Here is a 17099-nt window from a genome sequence, read left to right on the forward strand (position 1 = left end):
TCCACTGGGAGCCCCCCCCCCCCGAAAAGGGTGCCTCACTCACTGGCTGTGGAGAGCGGAGCTGAACTGCTTATCTCTCGGAGGCAGCACCGCTTTCCTCATTGACTTTGTGGGTGCCCAACCCTCACAATTATATTATTGTGAGTGCTCAAGCACCCATGACCTCCTGGAGTTGTCTCCTATGAATGCTAAATTGTGGGTTTTTCCAGGGAAAAGAGGCAGGGCAAATGGAGGTGTGGCTAAGCCCTCAGAAGTAATCTATGTTCAGCAACGCTTGGCCCTAGTTAAGTGGGAACAGGATCCAATTTTAATCTATGAAGCTTTGGGTTTTTCAGGAAAAGGTATTAAATATTTTTAGGGTGGTCTTCTTATAAAGGTAGAAATAGGTACCATATATTTGGTTCACTGCTTTCTAAATCACAAGGACCACCTAAATTCAATGACAGTACTTTGAACATTGGCTATGTAGCAACAAGGTGGCTATAAACGTACAATTAATATAACAGTTCAACAACTTGATTGCTTTGAGTTACCAGATCTATTTCATCTTTGTATGAGAACATAGGAGATATTATTCTCTCCCACCATCATTGATAGGAGTTATTCTTGTATAAAGCTATTTCTGTGAGGAAATACAGCGTAAAACATCAAGAAGTCCCTTTTGCTTAAGAATTAATGATCAGCAGAATCTGCCACTGAGGTTATGAATAAAACACCCACACAACTCTGTAAGAGCTTGGGGCATTGGCATAAAACTGTAAGGTCAAGTTTATCAACCTGACACGCAAAAGTCTTCAGAAAAATGAGCTTGATCTGAAAAGAAAGATGTTTGGGGATCTGCACGGTAGCCTTTTGGGCACAAGGCAGTCCCTGAAGCATTCATTTAAAAAAGAAAAGAAAATTACCATTTCTCAAAAGTGAAAGCTGACGTTGTTATGCTCTATAACAATGTGGACATGTCTTCTTGTTGTTGTTTTATATATACCAGTGCAAGCCTTTAAACAGGTCACCTAAAACTGTAAGATCTTAGGCAAGAGAAATGATTTGGTTTCCAAGTTACACTATTTGCCCACAAGAATGCTCTGCAAATAATACATTGATGAAATAATATAGGTTGGAATTCAGGAAGCGATTGGTGACTTTATTTCTTGGAACAACAGACCTTCATATGCCATGGCACAAATGGCCTTTGAAAGTCCTTTTAAAAAAAAGCCATTCAATAGGCTGCTTTTGTGAACAAGAACTCCAAAGCCTCCTTAGCTGCATAGTACTACGGTAGTTCTGCATTGGGTCCCAGCTGTCTGCTCACAAATCACGTGCACAAACAAGTCTTTTAGGTCCTTGGGTGAATATCATGTAATGGACAATATGCTTATAGCACACTTTCAGTCAGAAGACTGGAAAAAATTACCAAGACAAACCCTGAAGGCATTTTTAACCCAGGGGATTTGGCAGGTCAGGGGTCTCTGAGAACCCAAATGATGCATAGAACTGGGTGGGATGTGTCTGTTCTCAGAGACATTTTCAAAGCAGTAGTAATAGTGAGAATTATTACAGCAGAAGTAGAATTTTTAAAATCAAGAACTGATTAGCCGTATTGGCATTCATAATGTCAGGGATCAAAAAAGACTTGGTTTTAAGGGAAGAGTTAAGGTGCTTATAGGGACGCGGGTGGCACGGTGGGTTAAACCACAGAGTCTAGGGCTTGCCGATCAGAAGGTCGGCGGTTCAAATCCCTGTGACGGGGTGAGCTCCCGTTGCTCGGTCCCTGCTCCTGCCAACCTAGCAGTTTTAAAGCACATCAAAGTGCAAGTAGATAAATAGGTACCGCTACAGCGGGAAGGTAAATGGCGTTTACGTGTGCTGTTCTGGTTCGCCAGAAGCAGCTTTGTCATGCTGTCCACATGACCCTCGGCCAATAACGCGAGATGAGCGCCGTAACCCCAGAGTCGGTCACGGCTGGACCTAATGGTCAGGGGTCCCTTTACCTTTAAGGTGCTTATAGATTTTCTTATGTGTCAAAAAAGCACAGAAATGGCAACTTAATGTGCCCCTGCTTACTTTCCATGCCATGCAAGCAGGAAGAGGTGCTTGTTCTATTCATAGCCTGTCATGAACTGGCAGGACAACAGAGAGGAGTAAGAGAATCCCAGAGAAGGGTGTTGCCAGGACTGGGATACACTGGGGCAAGCTGGGGATGGGGAAGGAGAGGTTGGTGTAGGAAGTACTCACAGGGTGACAGAGGATGACAAGGGGATGGGGGGTCAGTGCACAGGACCCAGAGCAGCAGGACCCATCAGCAGATGGGTCATTCAAAAGTGGCATTGATACAGAAATGGACAGCAGTGGTCTAAAATTTATGTCAATCAAAAATAATATCTCAAGTAGAACTACAAGCATACCTTGTCTTAAAGAATAATTTTATAATGCAGAATTCAGAATCACTACTGCCCCAATTACTTTTATTTTGTATGCTTTACAGAAATTTCATATACAGTAGTTATTTCCATAGAAAATACTTACCTTCAATTAATTTTCCCAGCCAGAAATTTATGGAGACTTGCTAACACAGTCATATTTGATATGATCTCATGAGTTTGTATCTTATGTACAGTATGTTGATATAAAACCAAAGTCACTTGGTTTTGTACTTGCCCTGTGTCTTCTGTAGTGAAACTGATAAGCAATTAACCAACCAAATGTGAATCTTAGCTCCAAGCTAAGATACAAGTTATAAAACTGGAGTTTGATTCAGGCTACTTTGCTCTCTCTCACTTCCTAAATACAGTATGAAAGCTAGTTTCCAAAATGTCCCTTTTCTGCTGCAACACTGACCTCTGCTGAGCAGCTTCAATATACTGCAGATTCCAACTGCAATTCAACCTTTCCAAAATGGAAAATCACAGCAGGATTACAATGACAAACTCTTACAGAAATTTCAATTCAGTGAACATCAGATTCCCAGTAAATGAGAAGCTATACACAAGGAGCTGGTATCAGCAGCAATCAAAATGTTGATAAATGCAGCATAATTTTGGACTCCAGACCACTTAAAAGTAAAGGGACCCCTAACCATTAGGTCCAGTCGTGACCGACTCTGGGGTTGCGCGCTCATCTCGCATTATTGGCCGAGGGAGCCGGCGTATAGCTTCCAGGTCATGTGGCCAGCATGACAAAGCCGCTTCTGGCAAACCAGAGCAGCACATGGAAACGCCGTTTACCTTCCCGCTGTAGCGGTCCCTATTTATCTACTTGCATTTTGACGTGCTTTCGAACTGCTAGGTTGGCAGGAGCTGGGACCGAGCAACGGGAGCTCACCCCGTCACAGGGATTCGAACCGCCAACCTTCTGATCAGCAAGCCCTAGGCTCAGTGGTTTAACCACAGCGCCACCTACCATATGCAATATTTCCATATAAAGGCAGACTTCCACACACCGAGTATTCCTCACTGCCACCTGCCAATAAAGTTGTATTCTGCTTGTGCTGGCTAACCTCCAGCAGACCATATATTTCGCACAAAAATTGCTACTATATTATTCTTGCGATGAAAAAGAAAGTCATTATCCCCACTTCAGGACAAAGTTCACCACCTTCATATTTGACATTTCCCAGATTAATACACTACCACAACAGATGCCTCAATTTGGTTAAGGACCTGCCAAGTACCTTAATCTGGCCTCACCTGTAGCACATGCCATGAAAACAATAGAGTGTCAACATAGCTGGAAAGCCTGATCCAATACTCTACAGACAGAGTATTTTCTCCCTCACTGCGAGAAGTGAAGCTACAGGGAACTAGGCAGAGGGCCTTCTTGGTAGAGGTGACCGCCCTGTGGAACGGCCTCCCATCAGATGTCAAGGAAATAAACAACTATCTGACTTTTAGAAGACATCTGAAGGCAGCCCTGTTTATGGAAGCTTTTAATGTTTGCCGTTTTATCATTTTTTAATTATTATTAATAATAAATAATAAAATAAAATAAATAACAAAATAAAATAATAATAATATTCTGTTGGGAGCCGCCCAGAGTGGCTGGGGGAGCCCAGCCAGAAGGGTGAGGTGTAAATAAATTAATAATAATAATAATAATAATAATAATAATAATAATAATAAATACAAGTTCAATGTGGCAGTAACAAACTTGCATGTCTATGGGCCAAATTATCTGTGATACTAAACCTTCCCCTCAGCCAGTCCCCATCTGTCTGCCTTTCTTAAAACTAGCCCAGCAGTTGGCACTGGCTGCCAGCTTCCTCCTCCTCAAACTCAGGGTTGCCCTTGTGGCCCTCAGCCAGGGGGAAGATGGGTTCAACACTAGAAAGAGTTGGCTCTGCCTATCATTGGCTCTGGTTCTACCTACTCTTGGCCTCCCTGCCCTACCTGTCTGAATGTGTAATCCATATTTTTGTGTTTGGGTTTTTTGTAAATACAGCTGTGAGCTAGGCAGAATATTACCCATATCTTTTCCACCATGGATGATGAAAAAGCAGCTTGGTGGGGGGAAATTTATTTTTTTTAATGACCGGGACAAAAAAGGTTAAGTAGCTCCCCACTCTAAGTGGATCTTTCACTTCAAATTGAAGTATCAGTGGCTTGTTTGCAAACTGAACTCCCCTAGAGTTCTGGGAGGAAAACTGCAACCTATTCAGCATCCCATGTAGATTGGTCAACACAGTTTGTTTAATTTCAATATTTGACTATCAATTTGAAAGTGTCTATTAAAATATGTCAATTAAAATCCTGAAAATCAATAAAATTTGCAAATGAAATGAAAGGAATAATAATGACCTTAACACAATTCATGAGTTACAGTTTATACCTCTTTGGTCAATAAAAAACTTTTTACCCATCATACTTTCTCATATGTGTAGTTTGATATAAACAGTTATTTCTAGGATTAACAGGACTGTAAACTCTTCCAAACAAGTACAATAACATTCTTGTGGCATCTACAGTACTTCTGCTGGTGGCAAATGTTTGCTTTGCACAAAATTCCTCTTCACCAAAAAGGAAAAGTTCGCACGTAACAAGGTAGGAAGCAAAGTAGTCCACATTGCTACCTAGTCAAGGTACAGTAAAGGTTCTAGCAAAGTATTTGCATAAGATACAATCTCTTCCTGCTGAGGGTGAGACTAGGCCTAACTGATAGATTGATGTGGCCTTTGACAAGTGGTTGTGATATACTGAGTTAGACTTTACAACTGGCCAAACAGCCCAAATCTGGACTGTCCATATCAAATGTCAGTGCCTGATAGGTCAAAGTATTGCAGCATGATGTTGTCAAATGAAGCTTGGGGCAAGGCAAGTGCTATTGCCCATCCTGTTTAAGCAGATTTAAGCAAACATGTTGACAAGTTATGAAGGTTGTTAAAAATGAAAGAATCTTATAAAATATTGCTGTTACTGAACCAGCTCTGTGGTTAAACCACTGAGCCTAGGGCTTGCTGATCAGAAGGTCGGCAGTTCAAATCCCTGTGACGGGGTGAGCTCCCGTTGTTTGGTCCCAGCTCCTGCCAACCTAGCAGTTTGAAAGCACGTCAAAATGCAAGTAGATAAATAGGAACCGCTACAGCGGGAAGGTAAACGGCGTTTCCATGTGCTGCTCTGGTTTGCCAGAAGCGGCTTTGTCATGCTGGCCACATGACCTGGAAGCTATTACGCCGGATCCCTCGGCCAATAATGCGAGATGAGCGTGCAACCCCAGAGTCGGTCACGACTGGACCTAATGGTCAGGGGTCCCTTTACCTTTAACCAGTAAAAAGGATTTCTGACTTTGAATACTTTAATAACAATGCAGTTCCCCCCCCCCCATATCTTCTTATGGCCCAAATGTAAATTAAACTGGTTACTGCACTGTTCAACTATACACTTCCATGAAATTCAAATGAATGATTGATCTATCTATTACTGGAAAGGGCTAAAAGATTTTGTGATTATTGAAATGCACCTACAGCAAAGCAAGGTTTGTACATGAGAACAGCTAACTTGCATAAGATTATCAGCTCGAGGGCAGAAGCTGATTACCTACTGAGATCAGGATGGAAATTTCCTTAAAGTCACAGAGATGTCTGAATACATTATAGTTTTCCTTTTGGTTTCAATAACTCTTGAGAGCAAAATCCTCACAGCATTTTTCCAGGAACAAATTCTTCTGACTATAATGGCTTTGCTGGCTGTGCTACAAAGCTTGATTTAGGAACTACTGGCTATTTCTGCACCCAAGATGCTGGATTTCAAGGAACTATGACCCACGTTTGTATTCGAAAATGTTTTCCCCATAATCATCCAATCTCAGTATACCAACATGCTTTTAAAAGATCTTTTTACACATCATCAACTTGATCTACCAACTCCAGCTGTTAAAATGGTGGGTTATGATTTATGCTACTCTCACTAAAAACAGCGTTTTTTTTCAAGAAAAATTGCTGCTGAAACTCACCATGAAGTTGGTCCAGTAAGTCGCTGGGCAACTTGGGAGAGCCCTAAACCGCTGCTGGTTTAACAGCAGCTGCATTCACCACTCGCAGAGGTGCTAAAACCTCTGACAAGCTGTTTTCCTAGTTGGTTTGGGGGTTGCCACTGGTTCTGGTGCAGGTCAAATAAATATACCCTCACTTTCCTTAATTCTCTTAGATTCAGGGAAATGTCTAGGGTAGCTTGGAAGGGCCTTTGTGAAAACATGCAACTGTAGAGGCCCGGCCCTGGAGATTGACCAGTTGCAGCTAGGAGTGGATAGGTGCAATCATATATATATATATATATATATATATATATATATATATATATATATGTGTGTGTGTGTGTGTGTGTGTGTGTGTGTGTGTGTGTAGGCACACACACGCTGGTCAGCTTTCGCTTTGACTTGAAATGTTCGTTTTGGGCTTCTCAGAAGTACGTAAATGCAAAGAGCTAACGGGTGAGCACCAGCCTACAATGGCATCCACTCGAGAGGCGCTGGACCTGTGCTCCGGCATGCTGTGGCTGAAAAGAAGCACTGATTAAAATTTGCTTCTGCTGTCAATGCAATTGCACTGGTTAAAATTCAAATATTCAGGGTTTGACTCTTTGGTCAATAATGCTGAAGATAAAACTTAAAAGTTCCGCAAAGGGTATTTGATTGGATTCCAACAGTACTTTCCAGCAATCTTCACATATCACTAGATAATCCATTCTTACAGGGGTTTTGAGATCAACTTTTTGTTTGGTTATCAGCAACAGTTTCAGTAGCTTGTGCTAGAAGGTCACAACACTTTATAATTAAGTGTGGGTGAGGCAAATCTAGTCCTTCACACTGAAGATAGATGAGGCTTCTTATTGAGTTTGCTATTATTCCTCATTATGCTTTACATTTAAATATTAATAAGAAGGGTGTCATTGGAGAACAAAATATATTATTCCCATTCATCAAAGTTAATAGTGATGTATATGTGTCAATTTATCAAGGTTAAGAGTGGTTTAAATGCATTGTTTCCAACATATACAACAGTTTATCCTCAGAAAATTATCTTAAGGACATTGTTTTTCTTTTACACTGTAGAACATTTTACAGCAGTGAAGAGCCTATTAAAGCTCACTGATAACTAAGGAATGTCATTATCAAAATTAAAGAAAACTATTGTCTTCTTATGGTAGGAAGCCAACTTTTCAAAACAGGCTGAACAAAACTAAACAGAAACAATGGGACAACTTCAGAATCAAGGTAGCTGATTTGCTGGTTTGGACATTAACTCTAAGCCAGCTGCTCCATGGTTTGTTTCCATACTGGGCTAAGGCAGGAGCAAAGTAGAGATGTGTGCACTAGCATGTAGCTCAGGCATATTAAGGTTGAAACAAACTGTACTTTGTGGCTTCTCATTATGCTAAAATGCAACCAGTATTAAATAAGTTGAATGAGTTGCAGTGGTCCTCAGTGAGTGCACTGGAATGCTAAACAGCAGCCTTCCCCTACTTGGGCTCTCCAGATGTTTTGACAACTCCCATCAGTTCAAGGCTGGGAAAGACTGAGATAAAAACTTATAAACCTACATACTGCTATACTGTACTGCAATCACAAGCAAAACAACTTTCAAAGGCTGGTGGTCAACTAAGTCTACTCAGAGTAAACTCACTGAATTTAATGAACACAAGTAAGTTGGTCCATTAATTTAAATGGGTTTACTCTGAGTAAAACTTAATTGAAAACCACTAATATGCCTAATGGCCTATAGCCACAGCTGCCTCCCACATCTATCTTTTGTGTGACTCAGAGTAGACCAACTAACACTAATGGACTAAATCAAGTCATGACTAATTTGACTGATTTCAATGGGTTTCTATTAATGTGGGTCAGCCATAGCCCCACCCCCAATTCAAAATTATTTCATTTTTACTGTTTTTCCCTTAGTATTCTAGATGGTGGTAAATTTCCCAGCTCTATATGCTGTAAACATTCCAGAATTCTCAAATTCACTATTTTGAGAAGTCCCACAATATACGGTACACTCTCACAAACTGATTTAATCTCCAAGAACAAGATCAGCATATTACAAGTTTCCAGAAAATTCATGTTCTCATTTAAACCAATATTGGACAATTTCTCAGAACATTTTAAACTCTAAACAGTTAAAAATATTCAGGATTTAACTGAAATATTTGCTGTTCAGCTACTGAAAGTTAAGAAGCCTAAGAAGCCATTGACGAGTGTATAAGCTAGACACTTGTACACAATTCTTGTAATGCACACCCAAGTTTGCTTCTTAGTAAATTATTAACACTATTTATTTTCTTGCTACCCTGTTACTTATCAAACCTTCTTGTTAAGGGAGAGAAATTCTCGAATGAGTGTGCAAAAAATACATTCATTCCTGTTAGATTTTTGAAGTGTTTACTGCATCCTGGTGGAAAGAAATGTTGCAAAGATATTTACTGCCTAATTTCAATAACTTTGAAATGTTTATGCAACATTACTGAGTTTTTATTTGTTTGTTTATTAAATTTATATCCTCCTATAGGTTCCCAGGTTTGCAATGACCTTGGTCATTCATTAAAACATATTCAATGAATGTCTCTGGATTATATACAGGAATACTGTAGATAGAAACTTTCAACCCAGCTACATCTTTTAAAAATTAGCAATGAACTGATTGGGGATAATATGCAGTCTTCTCTGCATTTCTCAAGAAAAGCTGACTGATTTTTAGCTGAAGGTACATAACCAATGTATGTCACAGTCAATGCAAAATATGCATGTGTATAAATCAAATGAAACAAGTAAGACTTTGATGGTATCAAAGTATCATTAGGATTGCAGTGCTATTTTGTAACATGAAACTTGCAGGATCAGACTTGACTGCATTATACTAAAGACACTTCAGAGCAGATATATAACATGCTATGCAATGCACTTCAGCAGTGGTTGCAAAGGGACCCAGGATGCAATACGGTGCGCTTTGCCCTACAGTTAAGCTCACTGAACAGAAATGTAGTTCTACAGGCAGTAAATGAGATGCTAGGCATGTGATTTGTGCCTTGCGCTAGAGTTTCTGCTTACACCTGTGAGGCGGGGAGTGATTCAGATGGGAACCACAAGAGATGCAATCCTGACCTGAATCTCCACCGTGCAACTGATAAATTGACCCAGCGGCGGGGGGAAAACCTCGGCAGCAATTCCCGCTGAATGGAATAGGGTGAGAATTAATTCCAAATGGAACGTGCACAGGGCACTGGAAGTGAGCGTTTGCTCCTGCAAGCTGAACAAATGGTTCCGGGGCTGCACTGACGAGACACAGAAACAGCAGCAGTCGCTCCTGGGCAAACTCTCTCCCGCCCCGCTCCGCCCTCCACGTGCCCCCTCGTTCCCTTCCCTCTCCTTCTGGCGTTGCCACGTTCCAATCGATGCGTTCCCAAGCACGCTCCCCGCCGCCGCCGACGCAACGGGCTCGCGCGCGCGAGAACGTCGGGGAGGCGTTTCCCGCGGACCGTACCCGCCAATCACGTTCCAGCGGCTCCTCCCCTCCGCCTCGCGATTTGCTAGGAGCAGCTGCCAGTCGGGCAATCGGGCTCCCCCCCCACCCCGCCCAAGGGTGAAGTCTAGCGTGCGGAGCGAAGAGAAGAGCCGCGGGCGTTCGCCTTGCCCTCGCGCCGAGCCCCGCCCCCATCGCGAACGCGCCCCCCGTCCGTCGCGCGCTCCCGCCTCTCTCACTCTCCTCGGCGGCGTTACCTGACAGGAGGCGACATGGCCCCGCGCAAGAGCCCCAAGAGCGGCAGCCCCGGCCCCGGAGCCAGGAGAGGTCGGTAGCGGCCGCCCAGATAGGCCTGTTACGGAGATGCCCGTCCCGCCTTCCTGGGTCTCCGGACCCGGCGGTCCCTCCGGATGCGGCGTTGGCGGGCGGGGTGGGTGGTGGGGGTGGGTGGGAGCGGGGCCTCTCTTCTCCTGTCAGCGCCGCGCTTTTCGAAATTGGCGCCCTGAAGTCCTTCCAGCCGCCTCGCCGCCCGGGAGAATTTGCTGCCGGTCCCGAGGCGGCCCCTCAGGAATGCCTGCCCTGGTCTCGGAGGAGGAGGAGGCGGCTCCCTCACGTTAGGGAAGGGAATGAGGGGCCTGGACGGTGCTGCTGGGATCAGGGGCGGGGGGGGGAGGGAATAAAATGGAGCCCGGGATTTCCTCCATCCGAGGCGGTCCTGCTTCTGAATATCAGTCGCTGGAAAGACCGCGGGAGGCGGGAGGGCTCTTGTGTTCGTGAGAGCAGGATGCGGGACTCAGTGCGCCGTTGGTCCCGATCCAGCAGCGGGTTCTTCTTGCGCTGCTGCTCGACTGCAGGTTGTGAAAGCGCTCTCGAAATCCATTTGCTTCTGAGCTCCTCCTTGAGCACACAGACTCAGAGAGAAGGAGGCGAGGAGCCTGGCTTCGTTTATTTCCCCTTCCACTTGTGTACACAGGTCACACCTCTCAGCTGGGTAGATCCGATTTAAAGAGGCTGCCATCCTGTGCACACGTGTACCTTCGGAGCTGGTGGTCTTTCTTGCTCTTTTGAAAATGTGTGGTTTTTGAAGGCATAGGAACGTAGAATTGTAGAGTTGGAAGGAACCCACGAGGGTCAACCCCCCCCCCCCTTGCAAGGCAGGCATATGCAACTGTCCCATACGGGGATTGAACCTGCAACCTTGGCATTATCAGCACCAAGTTCTAACCAACTAAGTTATCCAGACCGACTCTTGTGGAAGATAGTAGGTCTCAATTCCCTATAGAGATATAGGATCGTGTTTTGCAAGGTTGCAAACCCATGTACTGTATGCTGGAGTGAAATGCCATGGAATTCAGTGAGGCTTGCTTCTGACTAAACATGCACCAATCCTTGATGATAAAGGCTTGGGGTTGAAATAGCTACTTCATGTGCAAACTGGCACAGATCAAGTGTTGACTGACTAGGTTGATGTGCAGGCCCCTGTGAAATGTCCCTAACTCTGAATTTTTTCTTTCCTTTTGCCATTGCTTTCTGTAATGCCACAATTTTGTTTCATTTGCAGCCCATTTGGGGACCATCTTCAGGACACCTGAGGAGAGGCTAGCTAATGTAGCCTTTTCTTGGGGGATTATCCTCCTGCGAGGGTACCGTATCGTATCTGCATTGTACGTAAAGTGCAAGTTACTGTGTGTTAGCAGAATAAAATTCTGTTCCGTTCTGTATTGAAACACTGCAAAGTATTTCATACAGTTATTTTGAGTGTCTGTCTTTACACAGAAAGATGACTATCAGATGCTTCTGATGATTGCTGCCTTGCTGTACGATGGTTTTGTGCGCTATCCTGCACTAACTATGGTCAACTGGGGGAAGATCTTGGAAGAATCTATTTCAAAGTGGTATGGTGGCACACCATTCTCTTGAAGTGGATGTTGTTAACCTTTGTCCACTGGTGGTGTTGCATAAACCCACAATAAAGCAAAACTATTGTATCACAATGCAATCCTTAAGATATTTATCTGGAAGTCCCATTGATTTTAGTTAGATTTACATGCAGATAATAGTGCTGGTTTTATACAAAGTGCTGAGGCACTTTTCTTGCACAGTTATCTTTTGGAATCTGTAGTAGATAATCTGATGGTTGGTCAGAATTCTTTTGTTTGTTCAACACCTGTTCTGATGGACACTAAACTGAATTACACAGATGAATTTTGCTGTGATTTGTCCAAAAAGGTGGTTGATGAATTTTGTTGTGATTTGTCCAAAACTCTGTGTAATTCAGTTTAGTACAGCTTTGTGAGGCTGCAATGGTGGGAAACATAGATTTTTCTACATCATTAAATTAGCTGGCTGAGTGCATTTTCTAGGACTTGATACATGGCAGCCTAACCCACAATCTATCTCATTAAATCACCATTGTAGTTTGTTGCCTGTAATCTGGCATCAAGTTTCATGTGCAAGTATAAAATGCTTTCTCTTGATTGTGTGGCAAGACTTGTATCCCTTGCCAGTAAGGTATTTCCACTACTTCTGTTTGGTTACTCCCTCATCTCTTCCAAAGTGTTTACGTTTCAACTGCCCATTAAAAAAGGGTGAGGTATGACCAGATGCTTTACATCTGCTGCTTGTATTTGAATCAATCCCCCCTCCTTTTCCTTCTCTGGCATTTTAGTGACAGAGAAATGTCTTAACTTGCAGAAGAACACATGCAGAAATGAATGGAAAACTTTATATAATAAAACCTAGTTAGTGATAAGAGGTCAGATGAATGTGTGGTTGGTGTTAGTATGAATACCTTTAGGGTTTCTTTTTCTTTTTCCCCCCAAGCAAAATATTTTTGCTTAAAATACCCTGCTTTTTAAAGGTTCCAAGTAGAAAAAAATCAGTTCTCAAAATATTACTTTCTTCCAACTAAATATACTCTAGATTGGTATACAGATTTTGTGGAAATTAGGAATATTTTTTTACTTAGGTAGTAAAGTGGAGTGTTAGCTGGTAGGTTTTTCTTTCATTTTCATTGATTTCATTTCATTTTCTCACAGTTGCTCACAGTTAATAAGGTTATGATCTCTTTCCTTCTGTGACAAGGGAGACTATCCTTAGCTTTAGAGAAACCTAAAGCCCAGCCCTAAATGTGTCAGAAGCAGGTCCTAAAGGGTTCACTAGCACTTACTTCCAGGCAAGTAAGTGTAGTTAGAATGGTGGCTACCTCATTTGCATGTTTATTTCAGAATTGGTTCTGTTTAGATCAAGCTTCCTCATCCTCGGCTCTCTAGATGTTTTTGGCCTACAACTCCCATGATCCCTAGCTAGCAGGACCAGTGGTCAGGGATGATGGGCATTGTAGTCTCAAAACATGTGGAGGGCCGAGGTTGAGGAAGCCTGGTTTATCAATTGTACCTATATTTACTTAGAAATAAATCCAATCTGTAGCATTAATGTATAGTTAGCCTAACATGGCCACGATTTGGTGGCATATGGAGCATTCAGGCATATTTCACCCATCCATCCTATAATAATAATAATAATAATAATAATAATAATAATAATAATAATAATAATATTTATACCCCGCCCATCTGGCTGGGTTTCCCCAGCCAATCTGGGCGGCTTCCAACAGAAAAATAAAACACAGTAATCTATCAAACATTAAAAGCCTCCCTGAACAGGGCTGCCTTCAGATGTCTTCTAAAAGTCTGGTAGTTGTTTTCCTCTTTGACATCTGTTGGGAGGGCGTTCCACAGGGCAGGCGCCACCATCCTATACCTGCCTTCCTCAGTGTTCCCACATTGATGATACCTTTGTGTGCCTGTATGTGCTGGTAACAAGCTATATTGAAGATTTTAGAATATAATTGAGTAGACTGTCATATTATTATCATTCTGTTATATAGATACACACACACACACAAAACCACAGCATAATTAAACTGTTCATAGTCTCTGTGAGCTTACAAGTCTAACTGAAAAACGGCCATGGCTTCCACAAAGATAAGTCCTGTGCCACTAACTTTTTAGTGTTTTTTTGAGTATGTCAACAAGCCAACATGAATAAGGATGACTAAGTAGACATTGGGTTTTATCCAGTGTTAGTCCTACTCAGAGTAAACCCTATCCAGAGCAGACCCATTGAAGTGTATGATAAAGTGTATGTTAATTTTAATGAGTCAACACTGAGTAGAACTTAGATACAATCTGTGCATTTAGAGTTTCAAACACCTACCAGTAGGTCTCCTGAGTAAGCTTAGCAGTCATGGGATAAGAGGACAGGTCTTTATGCACAGAGTAGGGATAAATTGACAGTTTGTACAATGGAGGGACATAGGAAGCAGAAATGCCTGCACTTCTTTGTGCTTTCCATTCTCCTCCACTCTCTGGTCTCCACACCCACCCACCACGTAACTCCTTGCAAGGCTTCTCGTCATCCAGTCTCACCATGTAGTTTGCTTTCCTAGTAAAGTATATCAAGTTTCTCTGCAATAAAATTCATGTGGCATTCTCACAGTTTACTTTGTTAAAGCAAGACTAAGACCAACATTCATTAAATATAATGATGGCATACAGCTTTACTGTGCTCAGTTTTGCCCATACCTTTAGAACAAACATACAGTACTATGCAAGGAGGAAGGGCCGTTTGGACTTTAGACAAAACATTGTATCTTTTCTTGGCAATTTCTTCTGAAACAATGTACACTTTGATATTTCTCTGATTTTTCACTTCTGAAGAAATACTATAGAATATATATTATTATTTATTATTCCTGAACAATGAAGTATATCTCATGCTAATGGTTTATTGGATTCTTCATTATAGGCCATTTGTGCAACATTTTCCTTGCACCAAGGTGATTGTTCCCTGATGAACATCATATACTGGTAAAGTGTGAAGATTGCTGTGACTGATAACACTGTTTATTTTGTAACCACACTCATGGATTGGTTTGCTGCATGAGAAGTTTTTGTTTGTGTGCTTTAAAATACTGTGAAATTAGAGGTCTAGGGCTGGGAAATCATTCAAATTCATAGATGCTACCACCAGAGGCTCTAGCCATGAAAAAGATTCAAATTTCTAATCACCAACACATTTTTTTCAAACAACAACTTTAGGTACATGGTGATTGCTTTATCTGATTTTCCAGCCCTGGAGAAAAGAAAACCATCATTTTATAATTCTTTTTAAACCTATGTTGAAGTAGTTGAATTAGTTTTCCTGAGATTATTACTTGCAGTGTTAAATATTTCTTCAATTGTTAAATGCTTGCATTGAAAGAAAACTACTAATGAGTGTTGCAGTTTTGGAATGAACAAGAAAATAATCAACAATAGAATTTTACTTTTAAATTATTTATTATTTTGAAGATTTATTCTCTGCCTTTTAATCAAATGATTTTCAAGGCACTTGCTTGTAATAATAAACAACCACCATCACCAAAAAGTCACAAACACACACTGCCCAGCACATAGCTCCCTTCAGTTCTGCAGTCTCAGTGCAACTACCGGTAGCTGTTGAAGCAGGGTGTTCTTTTGTGGTAGAGTGGGGGAGGAAACTCCCTGCAGTTGCTACTCCTCTACTTGACAGTTGGGCTCAAACTGTGTCTACTTGTCATGGTATTCTTCTGGTGGGGCTGGGAGGGTGTACTGCCTCCCAGTGGCCCTTGGCTCCCTGGCCAGTGACAAAGGTCAGAGTGCTTCTTGTCTGCTCTGCAGTGCCAAGGCAACTGGAGATAATCATTGAAATGCAGCATAGACTGCCTTTTACTACGTAAGTCAGACAATTTGTCCATCTCACCCATAATTGTCTACTCTGATAGGCCATGGCTTTGGCTTGCCAGAGTCTCATCCCCATTCCTTTCACTTGCTACCTGATCCTTTTAACATAGCAAGGAAGGCCTGGGGAGGGGTTTGAAAAGAGGCAGCTCCCCCACCCCTCACTCCTGAAACTCCTCCCATGCTCTTGCTTGAGCAGGAGTTCAAAGCGCCTGTTTCAGGTTGTATAAGCATACCTTCGCAGCTGAAAATTGCAAAGTGCACACATTTTGTTCTTGTGAAATGAATAGGTTTGAACATATCTGCAGTCTCCTTGCATGCCAAGCAATCATGGTGAAGTATTAGAAATAAGGCATTAAAAGCTTTGACCAGATTGAGCAAACTTTTTTGTCTGATGAAAGTCAAACCTGTAGGCTGTTTATGCAATTTACCCCTTTTCTCTCTTAAGCAAGGATTTGGAAATATTATTCAATTATGTGATCAGACAGGACTCTTATCTCATAGAGCTATTTGGGATTGCAGCTTTTACTCATGTTGCAACAATGGAAAACACATAATGAATGCAAAAGAGCATAGAAAAATAATGGTACGTAGTCTTTTAAGCAGGCTGCCTGAACAAGCTTTCTTGGTATTCATAGTGTGATAATGATGAATATATCAGGCCTCACTGTACAGCAGAATGAAATATTGCAGGGATGTCCAACCAGTAGATTGAGATCTACCGGCAGATCCCCGGCTGATCCTGGTAGATCATGGGATCCTTATCCTCCCCCCAAAAAGCTCAACAACTCTAGGCACTTCCTCCTAAAAAAAGCTCAACAACTCTGGGCAATCCACTCACCCCATGCACACTCCTGCTCCCTCCAATGACAATGGGTAGATCCTTACCTTCCAAGTCCCGGACTGCAGAATCCGGGACCGGCAGCTGTGTGACACTGGAAGTTGCGTCGACGTAACTTCCGGTGTCGCTTTGCCCTTCTATGGGCACCCAAAATGGCTGCCGCCGGCTTCAAAAGTAGCTTCTACGCATGACCGGAAGCCGCATCTACGCACTTCCGGTCATGCGTAGATGCGACTATTGAAGCCGGCGGCGGCCATTTTTTTGCCCATAGAAGGGCAAATCAGAAAGGAAAGAAAATGGCCGCCGGCAGGAGAAAATAACGGAGAAAAATGGGAGACTAAGTGATATGGGGGACCACCGGGAAAAGGTAAGTAAAAACGGGGGTTTCCCGGGGAAAACGGGAGACTTGGCAGCTATGGGTAGATCACTGCCAATTTTTTAAATACTGGGAGTAGATTACAGTCTCTTGGGAGTTGGATGTGCCTGAAATATTGGATACAAAAATATCTTATGTATTCTTCCTTGGTGGTGTTGCCATTAGTTGAGGCACAGT

General features: G+C 42.4%; 1 protein-coding gene across 3 annotated transcripts in view; it reads left to right on the forward strand.

The window, feature by feature from the left end:
* Positions 1 to 10066: 10066 nt before the first annotated feature.
* ASPH (aspartate beta-hydroxylase) overlaps positions 10067 to 17099 on the forward strand; it is a 91335-nt gene continuing 84302 nt past the window's right edge. The window contains exons 1-2 of one of the 3 annotated variants that reach the window (XM_060277786.1): positions 10205 to 10270; positions 11720 to 11838. Coding sequence is in view for 2 of the 3 variants with exons in the window: in XM_060277784.1 (XP_060133767.1) it covers positions 10216 to 10270 (55 nt within the window). In the remaining variant the exon portion in view is untranslated. Of the gene's footprint in view, positions 10271 to 11719; positions 11839 to 17099 lie in introns of all 3 variants that reach the window. The other 2 variants (XM_060277784.1, XM_060277782.1) reach the window with 2 other exon arrangements.

The sequence above is a fragment of the Zootoca vivipara genome, chromosome 8, assembly GCF_963506605.1.
Source record: "Zootoca vivipara chromosome 8, rZooViv1.1, whole genome shotgun sequence".
NCBI lineage: Eukaryota > Metazoa > Chordata > Lepidosauria > Squamata > Lacertidae > Zootoca > Zootoca vivipara.